This window comes from Embiotoca jacksoni, unplaced genomic scaffold, assembly GCF_022577435.1.
Source record: "Embiotoca jacksoni isolate LCO1_2020_lvr unplaced genomic scaffold, fEmbJac1.0.p SCAF_24, whole genome shotgun sequence".
Classification (NCBI taxonomy): domain Eukaryota; kingdom Metazoa; phylum Chordata; class Actinopteri; family Embiotocidae; genus Embiotoca; species Embiotoca jacksoni.
The window spans coordinates 701,395-723,702 of record NW_027185375.1 but is presented as its reverse complement, the minus strand read 5'-3'; the positions used below and the strand labels follow the sequence as shown (position 1 = coordinate 723,702).

Genomic DNA, 22,308 nt, shown 5'->3' with positions numbered 1-22,308 from the left:
ACGAGGATAAGCACCGTCTTGTCAATTTTTCTTTTTAAAGAATTTATCTTATCTATTAATAGGCAAACTGAATATGACCTTTTTTCTTTTTTTTTTTTTCCAATATAAATGATTTAGCAGCTGGTTAGCTTGGCATAAAGACCAGCAATCACAAGCTTGAGCCTGCCTGACGCATTGAAGAAAATCTCTACTTACCGTATCATTTTCACGTTTCATGTTTTCATTTGTAGAAAAGCCAAAAGTGTTAAAACACTACGAGTTCTGGTTTTCTTTTGGGTTTCCAGTCTTTGCTACCCTAAGCTAACAGGCCTCAACTTTTTAATTAATAAAAAGGTGAATCAGTCTTAATTTACACAACTCTTTGGTTGGCTGTCAGGTTTTAAATGTTTAAATGATGATGGGTTTTCTGTTTATTTATCCAAAAGGCATTTTTTTGTTTTTTTTGTTTAATCATCTATTTTGTACGTCACTGAGCGTCTCTCTGCCGATGACGTTTGAAAATGTCCAACCTGTCCTTGTTGTACTTTCAAAACCATATTTTTGTCCACAAAAAAAGCAAGCTAAACATTTTTTTTTTTTTTTTTTATAATTATTTTGCCAGACGGATTTAATTATTGTGTTTAACATGCTTAAAATGCTCTTCTTTTTTTTTGGAGCTGAGGGGAAGTGCTGCATTGGGAAAACTCTTTGTAGGTTTGAAAGCTTCACATTCCACAATAACTCGATATGTTGTTCACATGAAACTATTGATTCGTGCAGTTTGAGTCAAATCAACTGAATCCCCTCCTACGTGGGAGTTGGACCTTTTGGATGGCGATAAAAGAGAAACGTTGCGACTGATAATCTTTATTGAACAAGTTCAGAAAGCAATTGTTTGATGTAAAAATGCAGAACATACAGCAGTTCCATGGCCCTTAAAACAAACCTTTAAGTTTTACAGTAATGCCCATTACAACATGTACAAAAATCATGTGATTCCCCTCTAGACGTGACATTTTGACATCCATTAACTTCATTGGGTCAATACGTAAAGTCTCCAAAGCCTTTTAGCTGCAGTTAAATAAAGATTTATAGATAATAATACGTAGTAAAGAGAGGTCGAACTCCGATATTAACATGTCCAAGTGAACCTGGGCTAAAAAAAAAAACAAGTCAGAACCTGAAGTTATATTTGGCAGAATGATCTCTTATCCTTCGTATGTTTCTCACCATAATATCTCTCGTTCTATATACATACAATTTGAGATGAGCGATTACGGCGTGCGGGGAATACGTTAAAGTAAACAAATGTCAGTCAATAAAGTAATCACTTCAGCAAATACAATGGCGCATAGTACCATGAGAGAGTGTTGTAGTGGCTGTAAAGATGACGTGCTTTGTTCATAGTTAATGAGACTGGAAGTTGTTTGAGGTAAAACGCTTTGCAAACAAGTCAAGCTGTCATAAAACGGGTTCTCTGAGGAGAGAAGCATCGTGTTTTATGGCAGGATCACCCGTTTCAAACGGGGAAAAAAAACCCGTCGATCCGCACTTTGTCCCGACCCTTTTCAGATAAGTGTGACGCCTCCTGCCGACTCGACTAGGCCGACCTCAGCTGTGTTTGACAGCGGTTATGCTGAGAGGAGAGGCGTTTTTCCCCTCCTGGGTGAGGCAGGGGCTGAAGATGGGATACAGGCTCTCGCTGAAGCTGTCGAGGAAGCTGTAGAGGTGCAGTCGCGCCTTCACGTCGTAGAAGGAAATCTGGCCGGCCTCGTAATCCAGGAAGATTCCTACTTTCCCGGGGTGAGACGGCAGCATCAGAGGCAGCCGGCACGACGCCAGAGCTTTCACCTCGCCGTTCTTCAGCCACAGGCACCAGTAGCCTCCCTCGGGGCTCAGCTTGATCTCGCCCTTGCGGCGGGCCGAAGCCCGGGCGACGCCGAGCGTCCAGGCCGTCTTGCGCCCCACGTCCACCTCCCAGTAGTGGCGCCCGGAGCTGAGACCCTCCCGGCCCAGGACGAAGAGGGCCGGGTTGAAGCGCTTCACGCCCTCGGAGTTGGAGGTCTTGCGCTCTTCGTATTTCACCTGCCGGCCGTCGTCGGACACGACCAGGTGCTTCTGGGCCGTGCCGGAGTCCAAGATCACCTCACCTGGACGGGACGGAGCAGAACAACCATCACCACCGCGGACTTCCTGCGCCTGAACTCGTCTGCTCAGACCGTGTGAGGAAGTAGCACCATCTTGTGGACATTTCGGAGAACTGAACATGTTAAACTGAGTGTTACTCACTTGCGTAGTTCTGCACCTTCCGGAGCTCTGACAGCGATGGAGAGGGAGGGAGGCAAGGAAGGGAGAGAGGGAGGGAGAAAAAAAACAGAAACGGAGCGGGAGAGAGAAGAAAAAGAAAAGACCAAAGTCAACAAATCATTCGGCTGAGGCGTCAAAGTCAAAGCAGACGGCACGTGTGGGCGGTAAACATGTGGATCTAATCCAGAGCTGTACATGCCGGAGACATGTGCTGCTGTCAGTCAGCGGCCTCTGCAGTCATTCCAAGCGGATGAACTGCGGCATCAACACCATCTCCATCTGTCCAGCCATCTTGTATGTGCGAGTGTGGTGCAATGATGAGTCACTTTTCTATTCCGAAGTGTTCGCACAGTGACCTACATATCCCCGCTTTGGATATTTGCTCGGCGTGTGTGGTTCGCATCAGACGAAGGGAGGATGGATTTTACTGTAACTTTTCATGGATAAGACGCGCGTGCTCTGTGTGCTTGATTTCTCTTCCTCTTTTTTTTTAATTGACAGGGACACCGTGACGCAACCGCAGCTGTTTATTTTCCCTTCAGTTTGGCTCCTCTTATTTTGAAAGTATACCACGCATGTTGTCAGCAAAAATACTGCACGAGTATGAGCATTTTTAAATAATTGATTTAAAAATTCATATTTAGGAGCAAATTAATCAAATTTAAAAACGCATTTTGTTATAGAGGGGAGGTATAAAATAACAGAAACACCTAATTAGGCAATCCAATAAAAAAAAAAATGTCTTTAGATTTTACAAAATAAAGGCATTTCATTAAAATTGTTCCAGTTTGTAGTATTGTTGAATGAGGCTACACTACCATTAGGTGTTGTAAGGTGGTGTAATTTGTCATATACCATATGAATATTTACTGAGCAGGTAATGCAATGTTGTAGTGTAATGACAGTTCATCTCGGAAACCTTGCAGTCATTCTTTCATGACTTTAGTACACAACATGTTTCACGTATAATATATTCACTCTATTTATGGACACAGTGAAGCTCTCGGGAAAAAAAAAATCGGCAAATCATCATCTTGTGTTTTATCATGAGTTGCATTAAAAAGGTCTTTGGCCAGCTGCCCTCACCTTTCCCGTACAGCCGTTTGAGCTCCTCCTGGAACTTGTCGATGAGGCTGCTGACGGAGGAGCGGATGGTTCCCAGGTAGAGGTCGGTGTTGATGCTGACCACTGACCAATCAGTGGGCTCTAGCGGGGAGGACAAGGTCACCTGGTTCTACAGGAAGTAGAAGAAAAAAAAGTTGGGGCTAAGTGAGATGAAATGAAAATTGAATGACTGCTCAGAGAATAATAACGAAAAAGAAAAAAACGACATTAAATATGATGCAGATGTTCAGTGCTGTTCTATTGATTTAGACAGATTTAGAGTAAAAAAAAAAAAAAAAAAAAAAAAAACTTTCTTGAACCAGCTAATTTGATTCTTAAGCCTTTGCTTCCAGTCATACCGGGTGGAAAAAGTCTTAATTGGTGACTTCAAAGACGTCTTTAAAGAAAGAATCACCATTTTCTCCATGTAAACAGTGCAGGATAAAATGCAGGAGGGGGGGCGTGTCCATAACAGACGGGCTCTGAGCATTGATGCTTTTGATGTTGTGTCTCAAATCTCACAGCAACCACAGCTGGTGCAGCCGCGGATCTCTGCTGGATAATTGGCTTTGCAATTTAGAGTAAATACTGTGTGAAGTTTTCACAATAGAAAAATCTGAGACATAAAATAGAGTGAGAGTATAAGGTTGCTCAGATTTTCTTTACTGTAAGTATGACACAGCAGCTAAAACTCTTATTTCTTTAGTCTTCCGATATTTAAGCTCCCTTGTTGTGTCCTGCTCCCTTGTTGGGTAATATGCATGCGTGTCATGCATATTAATGGTGTTTCTTAGAATGTAGGCCAGACGATGGACGAACCACTAATGAAGTCATATTTAAAATGCCAGCTTGCATATTTAAAATTGTTATGTCAGCATCCAATAGCCCCCCCCCCCAAAAAAAATGGAAGAACTATAATAAAATCTAAAGGACAAATAAGAAACCTCGCATCATGTCCTGACAACGATCATCGTTACTCTGACAGAAAGGAAGCAATAACTTCTTGGAACAAATTTGAAATGACTTCTTTCTTATTGCATCAAAATACAAAGAAAGAAAGAAAAGCTGGGCGCCAGTTTCTCTGGAGTTCGTCCCTCGGTAGGTGTCGCCTACCTGAAGGAAGAGCACTTTGTCCTGGGTGTGCGCGCAGGCCTCCAGCTCGTTGCTCCTCCTCCTCAGCTGGCTCAGTTCGTTCTCCAAACCCCTGGCCAGTTCCTGAGCGTGACGCTCCGCCTCGCGTTGCCTGGCGGCGATCAGCTCCACCAGCTCCGCCTGGCTCTGCTCCACCAGCCGCTGCAGCTCGGCGTACACCATCCAGCTCTCCTCCAGCTCCCTCTGAGCGCCGGCCTGCAAAGGAGGCGAACGTGGAACAGACACCGCGGGGATGTCATTAACCGAGATAAAAAAAAATAAAAAAAAACTCCAGACAAATCAAATCCTCCTCCAGATCAAGTCCAAAGTAATTCTACAGAAGTTTACTGTATTTGTTTCACCTCATCATCATTCTTAAAGTGTATTGATTTACACATATTTCGTTTACATATTTCTAGCTTTCTAAACACAATAAATTTCATGTCGGAATAGATTTGCCTTCTACTCTATTTAACTCTTTAAAGTCCTATTTACATGGCATTTTATGAAGCCTTGTGTCTTTTATATCTTTGGCCTTGAGTTTCTCCAAATGTCTCTCTCCCACATACAGTTTCTGACAGAACAAGGCCTCAAATAAAACAATCAAACCCAGTTACATTTCAACAAATCAACGTGTGAAATGCTGCCGTTTTAGAAATCCCATTTCTTTTTTTCAATCAGTTGCTGCCGAGTGTTTTTCTGCCACTTGTAAAACTGGACCAACAGGTTACGTGTTTTAACCTCAAAGCTGAAAAATGTTCAACATTTCCAGTCCTGGGTTTTACTCCACTACAAAAGTTATACAGCAACCGAAGTGGACAGAAACGTGCACGTTATATTCATTGATACGTTATTTAATGTATATATGCCGCAAAGTTGAATGGCCTTTATCACCACGTCTGTCAGTAGCACACGGTTGGACCCACGCAGCTGTATGCACATGTGCAGTCATGTGTTTGTACAGTGGACATCCTGATATTCAACCCCGTGGTAACTGAATCCTCTTTGTATTTGTAAAAGTAGATTCAAAAAATGTCACAGAACAAGAAACCAAAGGTAAAACTGAGGAGTTTTGCTAATCAGAAAAATGTGAAGATAAAATGTGCAAAAAACAAATGTTTTCAAATGGACAAAAAGCTCTAAAGTCAATTTTTTTTTTTTTTTTTTTTTTTTTTTTTGCAGAGCTTCTCAGTGTAACATTTAAAATCTAAAATACAGCCCAGCACCCGTTTTACTTTTAGCCTGGTAAGATTGGATCTCTTGGGTTCAGCTCTCCATTGGAATGTAAACCGCTGGAGTGTGTGATCCTTTGAGTTTTAATTTCTTAAGTCTTCGGGTGTGTTTGACTGCAATCTGGCTGCAGGTAAAAAACAAACAAAAAAAAAACAGGTTGTGAGAAACCAAAGGTAAATGTTTAAACTGGTGTCACCGGTTAGACGGCCTCAGACGTGGATCTGAGTCTGTGTACGCAAGAGAAGAACAAAGTGCTTTAGCGCGCCGCCGCCTCCTCCTCCGTCACCACCGAGCACGAGAGGCACGACATGGATGTGAGCAGCAGCCTGGCCAAGCAGACTTTCTATTCTCTGACAGCAAAGTCAACGTTTTGTACGAGCGGTGAAAACCTGAGCGATTTTGGAAGTGAACCGTGTCTCAGTCCTGTCCTGGGCAAATATTTAACATGCAGTATAAAAGCATTTTACAACAGCAACGCGTCAAACACGTGTTTGAAATCGTGGGCACAAAGTACTGATCTACCCTGAAGTGTAAAAGCAACGATTTAGTGTAAGTGTTCTCTGAAAGTTTCTGTTCCAGGTCCTCGAAGACGTTTCAACTCTCGTACCGAGTTCCGGTCACTGAGGTCTCGCGTGAGACCCAACCAGCCGTCCCAGCGGACGCACGAGTCCCGGTGTGAGTGGATGTTGAGCTCCCTCGGGAGGGATCTCAGGACTGCGTTGGAAGCGGCTGAGAAACGGTGTCGTAGACCGCCTCGTCTGTCGCGTGATGGTCGTCCCAGTCTGGCGTAGATGGCGTCTTGTCACTTTTCTTTCAGGCCGTCAGTATTTGTACATTAACGTCCTCAAACGAGCGCTCCGTCCTCGAAGATGGGCCTAGTCCCGCCTCCGAGTATTGTTGTGTTGCACCATGTGTTTTTGTGGCGGTTGTTTTGTTCCGTACAAGTCTGAGCGTTCCTCATAGAAACTTCTGTCGGGACCATTTACTTCCGATAAAATACAGCTTTTTGATAAGTAGTGGTCCAAAGAAAATCCAATCTAAACTGTTTCCAAAATTGAGAGATTTGATTTGAGTTCGCGAAAAACAAAAAACATTAGCAGCTTACGTTCTTCGTGGAAACCAACTTTAAATTCCAACCCCATGATCATTGACAAAGATGTCGTGTAACCACGCTGTCATCTACTCGCCACGAAGCCTTCAGTGGACTCACCTTCATGACCTTGATGGATTGTTTGATCTCCTCCAGTTTCTTGGCTCTTTCCTTGATCAAGTGTTTCACCTCTGACCTCTTCCTTCCCAAAATATTCTGTAAGACGAAAAAAAAAAGCAACCGAAGTCAATATCCACACAGCTTTATAAAATCTCAGTCAAGCAAACGTGTGCTCCGGCACAGTTCGATTCAATTGGAATCACTTATCCTTGAGGAAATATGTAACCACAGCTCACCATCTTCTTCTTGAACTCGTGGTCGACGGAGGACACGTCGTGGGATTTGTGTGAGGCCTCGGCGCAGGCGGCGCAGATGCAGGCGTGGTCGGTGCGGCAGTAGACGTTCAGAAGACGTTCGTGTTTCTTACAGATCTTCTCCTCGAGGTGGAAAGTGGGCTCGATCAGACGGTGAGACATCAGAGTCTTGACCTGGTGAGGGGAGTGCGGGGATGAAATGTAGAGATGACAAGAGGCGGGAGGGGAAATCCAGTGAATATTTTTAGATACACGCATAAAAAGGAAAAGGAAACATGTTGTAAATCCTGAAACGAAACTACAAGCCACAAACGGACCTTCTTGTGATGCCTGAGGTGTGTCTCGCAGAATGAGCCGGGGCAGTTCACGCAAGATTTTATGGCCTTCAGCTTCTGTCCAATGCAGGCATCGCAGGGCACCTCCCCGGGCTGGGCGAACTCCCCGGTGTCCGTCCCCGGAGACCCGCTGCGGCCCGTACCTTTGTTCAGATTCAGCGTGGATCCCCGTTGCGCCGTCCCCTCGGCGCCTCCGGCCATCACCAGCCCCTGGAACTGGGTGGATATTTCGGCCAGGACCCGGTTGACGCTCATCTCGGGCTTTCTGGAGTAGTTCTTCTTGCACATGGGGCACAGGAACTTCTTGCTGTGGTTCCAGTAGCCCTGCAGGCAGGCCTTGCAGAAGCTGTGGCCGCAGGGCGTGGAGACGGGCTCCACGAACACCTCCAGACAGATGGAGCAGGAGAACTGGTCCTCGGAGAGGACTTGACCCCCCGAAGAGCTAATGCCTGGAAGATAGAGTTATTACAACTTTAGGTACGTTTCCAGATCAACAAAAAAAACCTAAATACCGAATGGACTGATGGACGGGCCTGGCCTTCAGCATATCGAGGAACTGAAGGGAGTGCAAGAGTGCGCACACAAAAATGCTTCTTTTTTTTTTCTTCCCTTGAGTTTCAGGACTCTTTTCTGACTATGTTTCTTAGCCAAAAGGAAGTTTATCCAAAACGCTCTCTAAGTGGACGAATGTTTCGGTGTGGGCGGAGAAAACTGTGAGGTTGTGTCACACGGAAATTAAAAGGCACTCTTTAGTCACCTCGAACCGTCGTAATGTTTTAGTGTTCTTGGAAGCTGTTGGTGTGCTGTTTAGGTGTTTGAGTGGTATTTTGGCGGTGACTCATTGGATAAAAACTCGTTACGTCATGAGGACAGACGCGGACGCAGAGAGACAAAACGATATTTGTACCTGAATGCGGGTGTTTCGGTAGGCCTATGTTCAGAGGATTTAACGCTCTCGGTTTCTTTTCCGAGGTATTGAAACAAAGGAAAAGTGTCCGGGAAGTTTAAGTAAAGTTGTCCCTCTTTAGTCTTTTTAGAAATGGACCTACATTTTAAACAGCGTCTCACTCTCACATGTAAACAGGAGTAGCCAGGGATTGAACCACCGACCCAATGCTGCTGGATTAGTTGATTTACCGTTGTTATTTAACTTTGACAGACTCCCTGATTTTTGATTAAAGAAAAAAAAAAAAAAACTTTTTTCATAAAAAAACATAAAAAGATCTGACATTGAGTAACAAACCAAGTGTCACAAAATCAGGAAGTGTTTTTTAAAAGCGCCTCTCTTCTCAGCGGCGGGTGGAAAAACTATGTAAGGAATGCAGAAACTCAGGACCTTCTAACTGACTGCACCGGCCTCCGGTTTAAAGGAAAACACAACTCACACTGGACTCAATCAGTCCTTTACTGTTGGCAGAGTTTTAACTGGACTTCAGTTCAACCCAAATCTAAACTGTTGTCAGGCTCCGAGGTTTGATTTAGATGAGAATCAAACAAATCGGCTCCCGCCCCGTCATATCACAAATGTTTAATCAGCTGTCGGGCAGCTGTTCATTTTTATTTTAGACACACAAATAGATACTCTCAGCTTTAATCTTGAATTAAAATGACACTCAAAGAGGCTTTCTCAAATAGTTTCTTCGAGCAGATTGTGTCCCAACTTCATTTCTCCCCTTGTACATACGGTACAAGCTCGACCAGAAAACTCGACTTCACATTAGATTCACGAAAACATAGCGGTGTAAAGAAGAGATAAACACGACTAAAAAAAAAAAACAAGCAGTAAAAAGTGGAACTCACTCTGCATGTTTTGCTGACGTGGAGCAGCGCAATCCTTCACTCGTTGTACTTTGCTGTGGATCACAGCAGCGACAGGTGCTGCTGAGCTCTTCCTGAAACTTGAAGTGGGGCCTCCCACTCGGCGCGACACGCCCGACTGTCCACACATGCCCTCCTGTTGTTATCACGCTCTGATTTCTATGGCCCCGCTGAAGTAGATCACCGGGTCAGGGGAGTTTTTGCTGATGTTTTACGCCGTTTGCTGCTGAGTTTCTGCCATTATAATCTTTCTCAAAGATAATCACAGCCAGATCGATGAGTCACGGTGATACCAGGTTATCACTTTTGAAGATGTTTCATGTATTCTTTCAGAATAATTAAAGAGAAAACTGCACTTTGGTGAAAACCTGTACGTCGATATCGTGACATTTCAATTCTACGTTTATATTCTGATCTCGTTTTTGCTCCTGCCAATAAGGGGACTCGGTACAAGTGACAAACCTGCACATTTCTAGACTTTCTCCAGCTCTGTTGGGGAGGGACCGAGCATGATAACCAGTGTGATGAATGACGCCGCCGACGCGTTCGGTGACAAATGACGGAGCGGATAAACGAACAGAAATAGCTCAATTTATCAAATCGCCTCCAGTGTTCAGATCGCCTTCAGTGACACCGCAGTTTATCAGTCTTTTTCATGCGGATTTTCATCAAATCTTCTTCCACTTATCAGACTGTCAAACACGCTGAGGGGGACGGGGGATGGTGGGTGGGTGGGTGGGTGGGGGCAGAAACACTGAACAGACAACATTTTTCATTTATGCATCACTTTTAAAGCCCTTTTTGGGGGCAATCATGCAGTGATTGAGCAAAAGAGGGACTATGAATTTTAAAAGCTAGATATTTATTGCTCTTTGATCTGCTTTTTTCCCCTTTATTCGTGCACACTGTGATATGTACGTCTCCTATGAAGACATTCATATTTTTGCTATCAAGTCACTTCAGCAGTTTTACAAAAAATGGATTATAAACGGTGGAGAGCCTTGAACATCAATAGCAGTATCTTTTATTCGTATTCTTTTTTTTAAGGAGCTTTCAGTTGAACGCAGACAACACAGTCAGATGCATCATGAAGCTGCTATTCCTCATATCCACCACTAGTGGGCGGTCTCGTGCTGGGGGTGATTAAAACACCCGTCTCCTGCCGACAGACACTTTACATTCATCATGCATTTTTGCCCTATACAGTAGCTGATGCTGTCGCCCATAGCAACGTTTGAGTACAACGACAGAGCAGGCGGAAATTCTGAGGCTATTCACATATTGTCACATAATTGACAATCACAAAGCAGCATATATATATCTATATCTATAGATATCTATATCTATAGATAGATATAGATATCTATAGATATAGATATAGATATATATACTCTTCTATTTCTGCTTCCCACCACTCAGGTCTCAAAGATGGATTTATCCTTTGCACTGCAGCGTATTGACAGCATTGATGTCAATAACACTTTAGATGGGGGAGGAGGAGGAGGAGAGGGGGGGTGGGGAGGGTCCTGTTCTAAAAATGACCACTTGTCCGGGTCTCTGAGACGATATCGATCCTCCTCACTTCCTGCAAATGTCACTGCGGCTCTATTTATCCGCTGCGCGTTATCGATCCTCTCGTACGTCTTCATTTCCTTCGTTTTCTGCTGTGAAACTTTATTCCCCCCTGCTGGCTTTGAGCAACAATTAGTTCTAAATTGTTTCAAACTTGTTTTATTTTTTTTTTATTTTATTTTTTTTAAATCTCAATAGTTGCAGCGAATCCGTGCGCATTTGCAGTGTTTTTTTTTTTTTAATGTCTTGTGATATGCACTGGTGCAACGCACGTCACGTTGACCTGCGCGCTTGCATTGTGCATCGTTGCATGGTCGTCGTAACGTTCCCTGTGGCCCTCCTGCAAAAAAACACAACAAAACCCACTGCAGAGATTATGTCGCATGATGTTATGGAGCTACAATTTCTTGGAGGAGGGGGGGGGGTTCTGCTTTCCCTCCCTGTCGCAGTGTCAGTCAAGGTAAACGTATGCCCCCCCCCTCTATTTTTCCTCCCCCTCTTCCTTCCTCTCTTCTCTCTTGTCCATTGGCAGCTCTTCCTCTTCTCATCTTCCTCTCTCCCTCCATCTGCCTGTCTTTTCTTGTTACTGCCCCTTTGTTCCTTCTCTCATTGTTTCATTTTCCATAACCCTATCCAAACGTTTGGGTTTTTTTTTTTTTCTCCCTTCAGGCCTATAAATAGAAGCTATACCCTTCTCCCTTTTTGCCGTCTCTCCCCTCCTTTCGTTTTTCTCTCTCTCCGATCGCTTCCTGTTGTTTCCCCCCCCCCTCTCCTTCACTGCATTCCGCCACTTAGCAGAGTCTCTGCTTGCAGCTCCACTGCACTGTTTCCCCCTATCTTGAACACCCCTCCCACCTCCTCCCCCCCCCTCCACCTCCTCCGCCCTCTTCTCTCCAACTCCCTCATGTTGCACCTCCATCTCTTTGCTTTCATGTTATAATTTGAAGAACCCTGCCTGCGAATAAACACAGGTCTCGAGAATTTCTTTTTTTTTGTTGTTGTTGCTCGACTCGCTTTTTCTGTCCTCGGCATCCTTCTCGAACACAAAACCAACCAGTGAGCTCCCTCTCTATAGTTTTTTTTTTTCCTCACATCTCAGCATGTTGCTTCCTCTGCGTCCTCCCTCCCTCCTCCGGATCACATCTGCCGTCTTCCGTCTTCCTCCTCGGGGTTCTCTCCGGTTTCTTGGAGAGGAGGTATCAGCGCTCTCACCTCCTTCGGGGAGGGGGGGGGGGGGGGGATACGGTAGCGCTAGTGAGCGTTATTGATAGCGAGCGCGGATAGTGTCACGCTCCCTATGTTACTGATAACCTCGCTGCGCCCCAGCAAACCAGAGGACCCAAAAGAATAAATAAAAACAGCTGAAACGACGCTTCCTCGATCTGATCACGTGACGTCTCTCGGCGGGGAAACTCTGGGCAGTCGCTCCGAATAACACAACGAGACACCGTGCAGATCCCAGTTGGTGTTTTCTCTTTGGACTTTTTAGAGGAAGTGAAATGGAGAGCTGGTACCAATACGACAAAAAAGGACAATCTGAAAGTTCAGAAACTCTTCCTGTTGCGCGCCGACGGAGTGCAGCACTGTGACGTGAACAGAGCAGGGCGAAGCTATAACCTTCGGAAGTAAGTGTGTGAGGTTACGTCGCTTGAACATCATCATCATCATCATCATCATCACCACCACGTGAGTTACGCATGTTGCTGTGACCACATTTTTACCCGCGCTCTCTGCTCAAGTTTCAGGTCCGTGGCGAAATCCCCAGGTGCGTCAACGTCCACGGGCGCTGACGGCGCTGAAGCGACGTAACTTGGAACGCTTCCTCTCGAAGGCTGCAGCTTCGCCGCGCTCTCCGTTCATCAGCAGAAGTCTCTGAACTCCTCGACTGCCCCTCGTGCGCCTTTCGAATCGATGCCGGCGGTCGTCGGCCCCACGTTCAACCCGCCCCGTGTCGATCGGAATCCAGTCCGCCGACTCGGCTCCGTCTCCGGTCCCGACGATAAGCCGAAGCCGGGTCGGACAACCCTCCGAAACAAAACCGACGAGGGTGCGCGACCCCCGCCGGCCTCGCCCGCGCGAACGTCGTCTCGGGCGTCTTGCTCAAGGGCACCAAAGCGCGGCAAGTTAACTTCAAATGCGTTTCTGAACACGTGAGCTGCACACCGTGTGATGGGAGCAGTGTTGGCGCTGACTCGTCGATTCCTCCAACTGCCGCGTGCGCTTTTCTGCTTTCTTTGGTAGCTGAAAAATCCGACGTACTATCGCTGCCTCTCCGAAAGGAACGTTCATTTGCGGAAGCGACACGAGGAGGGTTTTTTTTTTTGGAGGCGACGCCAGTTCAGATTCAGAAGGTACACGGAGGAAGACGTGGTCAACAGTTTTCGGCGTGGCGGCCGAATTGCATCATTACAAACCCGGCGGAAAAGGAGCGTCCGTCTTAGACGTGAAATTACCCATTTCTGCAGTCAGAATTTAAACCGTTCAGTTCAGTCATGTTTGGAAAGTCTGGAAGAAGCACATGAGCGGGAAGTCAGCTGGCCCGGCCAGCGGGAACGACCGGTGCCGGATTGGAGCAGTTTGTTCGCTTCCAGCTTCGACCGAATGTCGCTCGTGTTCATTTTTATGAAAGCGTGAATGAAAAACAAAAAGAGAGAACATAGCTTGTAATGCAAACCGAGCACGCTACAAATTACCGAGTAACCTCTTTTTTTTTTTTTTCTTTTTTTTTTAAATGTGGGGTTGTTGTTTTTATTTTTGCTTCAGAAATGTTTGATATTTGGTATTTTATTTTAAATTTGGTTTTGTTAACGTTGAATTTTTCTTTTTGTACGGTCAATTTCTGGACATGGAAATCTCCAGTTGGAAAACAGATGAGCTCCGGTAGAGGTCAGTATCTGCTGTAAGCAGATCTCCTTCCCTTAAGAGTCCATCAGGTTGTTGATTGATTTTTTTTTTTTTTTTAACACAATTTGAGAGAAATAAAACCTTTTTGTGTCAATGGAAGTCGTAGATCCTTTTTTTTTTTCTTCGGCTCATAGCAAATGTGGCCCGAAAACCAGTGTTGCTTTTATACTTTTGCCGAATGTCGATAATCAAACCACAATGTCGGCGCTGAAAGAATTGAATTTAAGCGTTTTTGGGTTTTTTTTGTGTGTGACTGTGCGATGAAAAGCTACGACACCGCAGCGCTTCATTCACATGCGGCACTCAAATTTGTGAGCTGCTCGGCTCCTTCAGATCTCGCCTGTTGCTGCATGTGTGCTCTCTCTCTCTGCCGGTGTGTGTGTGTGTGTGTGTGTGTGTGTGTGTGTGTGTGTGTGTGTGTGTGCGTGTGTGTGTGAGTTGGATGGAGGGTAGTGAATCTCCTCCAGTGAGCTCTTTGACTGTAATATGTGTATCACACCCGTATCAGGTAATACCTTTTCATGCATCACATGCCGTTTGTCCCTTTTGATGACTGGTGTCGTTTTATTTTTTGGTATTTTTTTGTATTTTTGTATTTTTTTAAATGTAATTGAGACGTGAGAAGCTCGCGCGCGCTTTCGGGCCAACGTGGGATTTTCTGAAAACCACATTCTGCTTAAACAGCTTAAAACCGCCGGGCGCTTGACAAGCAGCATCATCGCCCCTCTCTCCCCTCAGATGTGATCCGATCTCACCCGACGCCGTCTGATCGGCTCTCGCGTCTCGCAAATTTGACTTATCGTCCCCGCGAAGGCGGCCCGGGACAAAAGGCGCCGCGGCGCGTCTCCTGATTGCGCCGGGCGTTTTGAGGCTAAAGATCACGAGGTTCAATGAACGCGAAGAAAATCCAGGCCTTTAAAAATAGAAACTATTGAGCAGCGATTCGTTTTAGCTGCAGGATTTTCTTTTGTTTGAGCCGAGTGATGAAATGCAACATCAAAGAGCAATCCGGGGCTGAAGGCAGGCGAAGCTGAGGGATCTCGAGTCCAGCTGTTTTCTCTCCATTCGTCCCTGATCCGAGCTACTTATCCAAACAGCATTCATACGCTAACTGGAACTATTTCCAAAGCCGTGACACATAGCTTCATCCTCTCTTCCCCAACCACACACACCTCCCTCTGTTCTTTTTTTTTTCTCTCTTTTTTTTTTTTTCCCTCTCCCTGCTTTTTAGTTGCATAAGCAGCGTGAACTTTAACCTCGTACAGTGTTTTATTTTATTTCTTTACGTAACACGCACACCGTGCGTATCGACCAAAAACTCATCTGCGGTAACGGGAGCTCCTCTTCCGTCCCGCGTCGCGACGCCGGCGATCGAACGGACGCGAGATTAGCTTCTCTCGTTTTGTCACTCGCCGTGAAGGTGGGATTTTAAAACCACTGCAGGCCTCTTAATCTCTACCCCGAGGCCGGCGTGAACATCCGCTTCTTGTGTCCGTAGTGATTTATGGAAACATTTATAGGAAGCATTATTGATCGATTGAGAAATTGATCGTCAGCAGGGAGAAATAGAGCCGCGAGGGAGGTTGCGGTTCAATAAGGAATTGATTGGAACAAACGCAATATGGGGAAACTCGTATTTAAAGTCAGCGTTTGAGGTGATTAAAAGCTACTACGCATGGGAGATAAAAGAAAATAGTACCAGCAAATGTCCGGTGTCGGGACAATCCAGCTTTTTAACGTCCAAGACAAATTGTCTTTGACAAAGGCTGCACTACATATCACGTCGTTTTTGTTACTTTTAAACAGTCATATTCATTTTTGGTTGTTGTACTATTTGCTCTTGTAATTTAAACTAATTTGTGTCAAGGGGATTTGCAAAGACACGGCGTCCTATTTGCCCGGCGTGTAATTGAGTGCTCTAATTTACTGAATTCCAGCTCTGAAATGAGCGACGCCGGTTCGGTCGTCCACGGGCCTGTTTGAACTGGAACAGCACCCAGAGGGGGCCGGATTGAAACTAGCTCCTGCGGGAGGGTGGTGGTGGTGGTGGGGGTGGTGGTGGTGGACTCATAGCAATACCAGAATCCCCCAAAGGGTCCGGGTCATAGAGATCTCCTGAAAGCAACTGAAGTGACTTTTGGAGCTCTACATTCAGATTTGCATTAGTATAATAAAGCCATAGAAAATGGCCCCTTAACTATCAGCGTTCGTATCTTTGATTTTTTTTTTTTTTTTTTTTTTTTTTTTTTAATGCTAATTGACAAAAATGAAACCAGCCGGCTCGAGTTCAAAGCGATATGCAGCAAATTTTATTTAGTGCAGAAAACACAATACAGGGAGTGTTTTTTTTTGTGCATCCTCACCTCGGCCACCGTTTTTTTTTTTTTTTTTTTTTTTGGTCCCGAAAGTCCAACAACAACACGTCATAGATTGAAATGTCAAAATACACAAGAGGGGGAATTAATAGTCTACAACATACAAATATGGAGTTCACATGCCTTCACGTCAGGAACACAACAAAAACAAGGTCGGAGGGAGTTCACAACAACGTCGGGATCCACGCAAGTTATAGAAACGTAATAAGTAAATAAATAAAGCATCAATCGTCGTGGTAGAAGGAGTTAACGAGGCAATAAGAATATTAGCGGGTGGCCCTGTAGAGCTTCCTGATTGGCAGATGCCTCCCTGAAAGGACAAAGTGGCCACTGATTGGCCACGCTGTGATCGTACAATCATCTCAAAGACGAACTAAAAATCCTACTTTTTACACGTTTTTTTTTTTTTTTTTAGTTTTCTCGTCAAACAGCCGATTGTATTCGTCGTCGGGGATGCTTCGCCGTCGCTTTTTCGGTACTACAGACAACATAAAGAAAGGATGTACAAGAAGAGATTATCTAAATATACGTGGGGGGGTGTTTTTTTGTGTTTTTTTTGTTGTTGTTTTGTTCTCTAAAGTATGGCTTTGACGTCATCTCTAGGCTGTAAAGCTGTGCCCAAACAGCCGCTCGCGAGCGATACCGCACCGATTACTTCCCGCTTATCGAGCACATTATATTCTTGTCAAGCATATTAAGAAGTGAATGTAGATAAACGTATGCAAGCGGAGGAGAATATTACTTTAGCAAGCGTGGTTGGTTTTTTTAGGGTTTTTTTTGTGTGGGTTTTTTTTTTCAGGGAGACGCTGTACAGACGCCTGCAGAGAGTTTATGTACAAAAGCTCTTGTCTCGCCGTGACGTCGGGAGGTTATTTCAAGGAAGGACGCGGGGACTTCACTTAAAGCCAATCTCGGGCAAAAAAAAGCCAAAAAACAAACTCTTATTTCGCTCCATTCGTTCATGATCACAGCCGTGAGACGAAGCTTTGTACCCTTCCACCTTCTCTCTCGAACAAGCGAGCGCGCTTGCGCTCGCCGAAACCCCCGCGTTCGCTCGCCTTCGGGTGGTGGTGGTGGTGGGGGGGGGGGGGGTGAGGGGGGGTGAAAACGAGGTCAGGCGAACAAAAGCGAAAGAAAAAAAAACACAAAAGCGTCGACAAAAGGGGAAAGAAATGTCCACCGGGCGGGGGGGGGGAGGGGGGTGGGGGGGCAGCTCAGCGTTTCGAGACACGGGGGCAATGCGAAGCTTCGATGCGAGTCGACGCGTCGCTGACGCTCGCGGGCCACACTCCGAACAACGCGGCGGGACGCGGCGGCGACCTGGTCGCGGCGGCGACCTGGTCGCGTGAGAACGACCGGAGCTGAGGGAGCGAAGTGCGTCCGCACAAATGGCTTATTAACAGTTTATTAGCTGCGCGTGAGGAGCGGAGCGAAGGTCGGTCAGGGAAATCCCTGCCCGATTGTAGGAAAGAGATTTAAACTCGGGGTGGGCGGGTGGGGGTGAGGGGTGGGGGGTTGACTGCGTGCGATCGCAGGATCACAGGGAACCGCGACTTCGATGGCTTTATCGACTTTACGTTTTACGCCGGAGTTTGCATCAAACTCCATCTCTCCCCTTTTTTTTTTGTTTTTTGTTTTTTGTTTTTTGTTTTAAACCTTGATATTTATAGCCGAGGCGTTTTTCAGCTCACACGACGCCGCTCGAAGGCCGACCGACCGACCGACCGAAAGGCGGCGCCGGCTGACGACTCCTGTGAGGATCGAACCGGCGACCTTTCAGTCGCGGGACGCCTCCGGCGAAGCGCCCGAGTGACCTCGAAGCCTCGAATCCACCAGGCTCATCGCAGCACACGTTTCACATTGAGGTGACCGGCTCGGCGTTACTTTCCTCGAGTTTGAGTCTGTTGCCAAGCAACATTAAGGTTCTTCAGCTTCTGACAGGTAGTTATTTAGAGCCTCCAGACGGAGACTCCGAGCAGGATCCTTTCACAGCTTCCCTGTTTGATCTGAGCCTTTTGGACTTTTCAGTTCGCTGATTAACGACGAGCGTCAAGCAGCACGTGAGAGGAAGAGGAGGGTGCTTAACTGTAATTTGGTCAGAGGGAGAAACCAAAACTCAGCTTGAAAAAACAGATAACCTTTTTTTTGTTGTTGTTGTTTTTTTTTTGTTCAGGGAGGAACGCGAGTAAATTCAAATTTAACGGCAACTTAATGACTCTCTTCTTTCACTGTCCTCTATCCAACAGGAAACGGCTACTGGACCGACGGACTCGCGCCGTCTTACGAACCAATCGACGTCAAGTCACAGGTGTGTCACTGGGACGGGTAAACCGAACGAAGCCGATCAAATGTTTACATGAGCCCCGGTTCAGAACTTTCAGCTGTGAAAACGTCGTCAGACGGCACCGTTGGTCTGTTTGTTTGTTTTTGGTAGAAATAATAGAACAGAAAAGAATTGGAAAGAGTTGATGGAACTGTAAGTAAGTAAGAAAATGTTAGATTTTGTAGGTACAAGTCTTTTACATTGATTGAACCACAATTTGTCCCTTTTAATGACAGTGACTCGAAGGAGTTTTACTATTTTTCTGAGGCCAGCTATCTAAAGTATACGGCGACAAACAGGAGACACGTTTAGCTGTCTCCATTATTCCAGTGACCTTCACCTCTGAGATCCAAAATCTCTCTTTAAATATCCCAAGAGTCTGAATTTCATTAGAGAAATGGGGATTATGTGAGAACCCATCACTCACAGTAACAAGATGACTGAAAAAAAAAAAAAGAAAACGCGCTTTCCGGGCCTTTATAGCACTCGGAGAAAGTGTATGTTGACCAAATTCAGGTGACACGACTCTGCGGTGCGTCGCTGTGATGTGGAACAGCTGGATGTCACCACGCGGGTATATAAAGGAGGTTGAATGTCAGCGGCGGTATTTTGCACTGGTATTAATCCTCTCAGATCAAGTACAAACGTGTCTCCGCTGGATACGCCCAAACACATTTAGGAATTTTTATTTTGTGTAATTTTTTTTTTTTTTTTTTTTTAAAGAACCATGTGCTTTTCACTTGATGTGTCTATCGAGCGTGCCGCCAAATCAAATCCACCTAAATCCGCATTACTTTGTGTGCGTCAGGTAATTATTTGAAAAGCGTGTCAAATCCTGTCAGGAGGAGAGAAAAAGGGGAGCGTTTGATATCAAACTCAGGTGATGTCATCGGCAAATCTGCTTTGACGCCGTGAAGGAAGGAGGACGCAGCGGGACCGTGACGGAGACGAGCGAGCCGGCGGGCGGGCGGGCGGGCGGGCGGGCGGGCGGCAGCTTCGCGCCGGTTGCGCTTTCCTTTTTTTTTTTTTCTTTCGCGACCGCTTCCTGTCCTCGAAATAGAAAAGAGGTTACATTCCAATAATAATTTTCGTAATTAGTGAGATTATTATTATTAAAGCAATGAAGAGATAGTCTGGCTTTTTAGAAGCAGTTCAGTGTGCTACATACATCCGAGATGGGGGGGTGGATGTGGATGAAACAGGTGTGTGTGTGTGTGTGTGTGTGTGTGTGTGTGTGTGTGTGTGTGTGTGTGTGTGTGTGTGTGTGTGTGTGTGTTGTCCCATTATATGTATATACACATAGCCTATATTGTAGGAATTATTAATTTGTACAGCGTGCTTGGATGTTTCTTCGAGTCTAACGGACAGTAAGGGCGTTTTTTGTTGTTGTTGTTGTTGTTGTTAATTGTTGGGAAGTCTTTCTTTCCATCTCTGTCCAGCAGCTGCAGTGCGTCTGATCTGAAGGTGAGAGGGTTCAGGTTCGAGGCTGGCATCTGCTCCCAATCATTATCAAGCGTTTATTTAAGGGTGCGGAGGTTTGGGTTACCTACCGGCGGGGGGGCCGTGGGGGGGCCGCCGGGTAACCCGGCACCGAGCGCCGGCTGAGAGCTCCCGGCCGTAGACGGTCGCCGTTTTTAAAACGACGTGAACGTGACTTATGGCGGAGGAGCGACGCGACGCCGGCCGTCGGGACAAGCGAATGTCTTTCTGTACCGGCGACCTCGGACCTGCGTTCTGACCCGCTGGGCTGAAAAAGCTGGTTTTTTTGGTGTTTTTTTTGTTTTTTTTTACTTCAAAGGACTGTTTCCAAAGTCCAAAAGGAACTTTTATGCTTAACATAATCTCAAGAATTTTTTTTTTTAATTCGAGATGAAATTGTCGTTCTTAGTCCTTAAATATGACGTTTTACGTGTAAAATGATGTCGCACTAATGTTTCAAAGTACAAACAAGAAGCCACGTGGAAGCAAAACATTCTGCTTTTAATAGCAATGAGTTTCAAATTGAAAACTCTTTTCATTTTTAACACGTTGGCTACAACCAATAAAACGTCTGACTTTAGCTTATCTGCAACATGACGGTGACGTATTTCTTTCTCGCCACAATTACCCCCCCCCCCCTCCCCCCCCAAAAAAAGGAAAGATTTTGAGCCCCCCCTCCCCGGTTGTCAGCGCTCACGACAGAAGCACCGGCGAGAACAGAAAAGCTGGAGAAGGCGAGGCGGTCGCTCACGACTTCTCCAGCTCAAAAGATTTTACCGGCCACGGATCAAAGTCAATTCACAGCACGAGAAGTGTGAGAGAAAGTATTCCCTTACGTCTTTAATTAAATTAAAGCCTCGGCTATCGGTGACGGAGGCGGCGACGGCCGCGACCGCAGCCTCCGCAGATCTTATAACACCCGACTTCATCTGAAGCCACTCGAAGGGGTTGTTTTTAAAGGAGCGGGTATGAATATTTGAATGAATTTCCACCCGCTCGTCCCGCGGCCGCTGACATTAAACGGCATCGCGTGTCCCCGGCGGACCGCTACGAGCTCCGGAGGGGGGGGGGGGGGGGGCCGTCGTCACGGCGACACTCGACGATGCGTCGCAATGATTAGCCGCGGGTACGTGCGAGTGACGTCGCGGCGCGCCCACTTTCCACCACGTATTGATCTCGCCCCGCGGCAAATTGCCCTCCCCCCCCCCCCAGTCGAGTTGGCAGCCTGTTGCCATGACCACCGCCTCCGTCACCTGTGAGATCAGACTGGCAGCGGCTATCCAATGTCAGGCCTTACGCAAGAGGCGGCGACGCAGAGGTGATTTTTACACCTGAGACAGTTACTCCGGGTTATTTTTATCCGCGCAGAGCGGGAGAGAGAGAATGAAAGGAAGCCTTGTGACGGCAAACGGAGGCCGAAACAGAAAAGGAAACCTGGAAACCAGAGAGTGTGCTCGTGTTCTCTTTGTGCGTTCCTGTTTCATCAGCGTTGAAGGACGTGTGCTTGTTCTGTCAGCCAGACAGAGGAAAAAGTGTTTCGCCCGCGAGTGAGCACACCTTTGCCGTGTGTGTGTGTGCCGTGGCTTTGTGTAGCAGGGACGAGGACTCTCGGGGGGGGGAGGGGAGGGGAGGGGAGGGGGGGGGGGGGGTTAAATGCTCGGGGAGCGTCGGGGGGGGACACGCGGGGTGAAATGCGGGGACGTTTGCGAAGGTTAATGTGGTGACGGGAGGTTACAGTATTTCGTCATGCGAGATTATAAATTCCAAATCTTCACCTTTTCCCCTTTTTTTTTCTTTTTTTTTTAACTTCCCCTCCACCCTCCACCCTCCCTCCCACTTCTTCCTTTCACCCCATCATGCAAAAAGGCGTTTCATGACACTTTGCATAATTTGACAATAAATCCTGAACAGTTTAGATCCCTGCTCCGTCACCTCGCCCCCCCCCCCCCCACACTGCCCTCCCACCCCTCCCCCATCTCCCTCCCTCACCGCCCTCCCAAACCACTCTCAATCATTTACTGTAATTCTGTACATCTGCGGAAAGTTTTTTGTGGGTTTTTTTTGTTCTTTTTCGTCATTTTTTTGTTTTGTTTTTCCGTTTATAATCACAGTCAGTCACTCTACTTCTTTTTCTTCTGGAAACGCCTGAACTGGTTCTGGATGGCGAGAGCTGCCTTCTCCGTCTCCGGCGCCTCCAGGTCGATGTCGACCTCCTCCTCTTGTTCCTGAGGCTTCGCTGCCGATGCCTTCTCTGGAGGAGGAGGAGGAGGAGGAGGAGGAGGGG

General features: G+C 46.3%; 1 protein-coding gene across 1 annotated transcript; it reads right to left on the bottom strand.

Moving 5' to 3' along the window:
- Window positions 1–821: 821 nt before the first annotated feature.
- LOC138203874 (E3 ubiquitin-protein ligase TRIM39-like) lies at window positions 822–22,149 on the bottom strand. The gene is made up of 9 exons (XM_069158878.1): window positions 12,036–22,149; window positions 9,354–11,283; window positions 7,536–8,002; window positions 7,201–7,392; window positions 6,965–7,060; window positions 4,504–4,737; window positions 3,373–3,520; window positions 2,269–2,295; window positions 822–2,129 (listed from the first exon to the last, which is right to left on the bottom strand). Exons 2-9 carry the CDS (start codon window positions 9,499–9,501, stop codon window positions 1,591–1,593), a joined length of 1,851 nt encoding a protein of 616 aa, XP_069014979.1. The 5' UTR covers window positions 9,502–11,283; window positions 12,036–22,149; the 3' UTR covers window positions 822–1,590.
- Window positions 22,150–22,308: the final 159 nt, after the last annotated feature.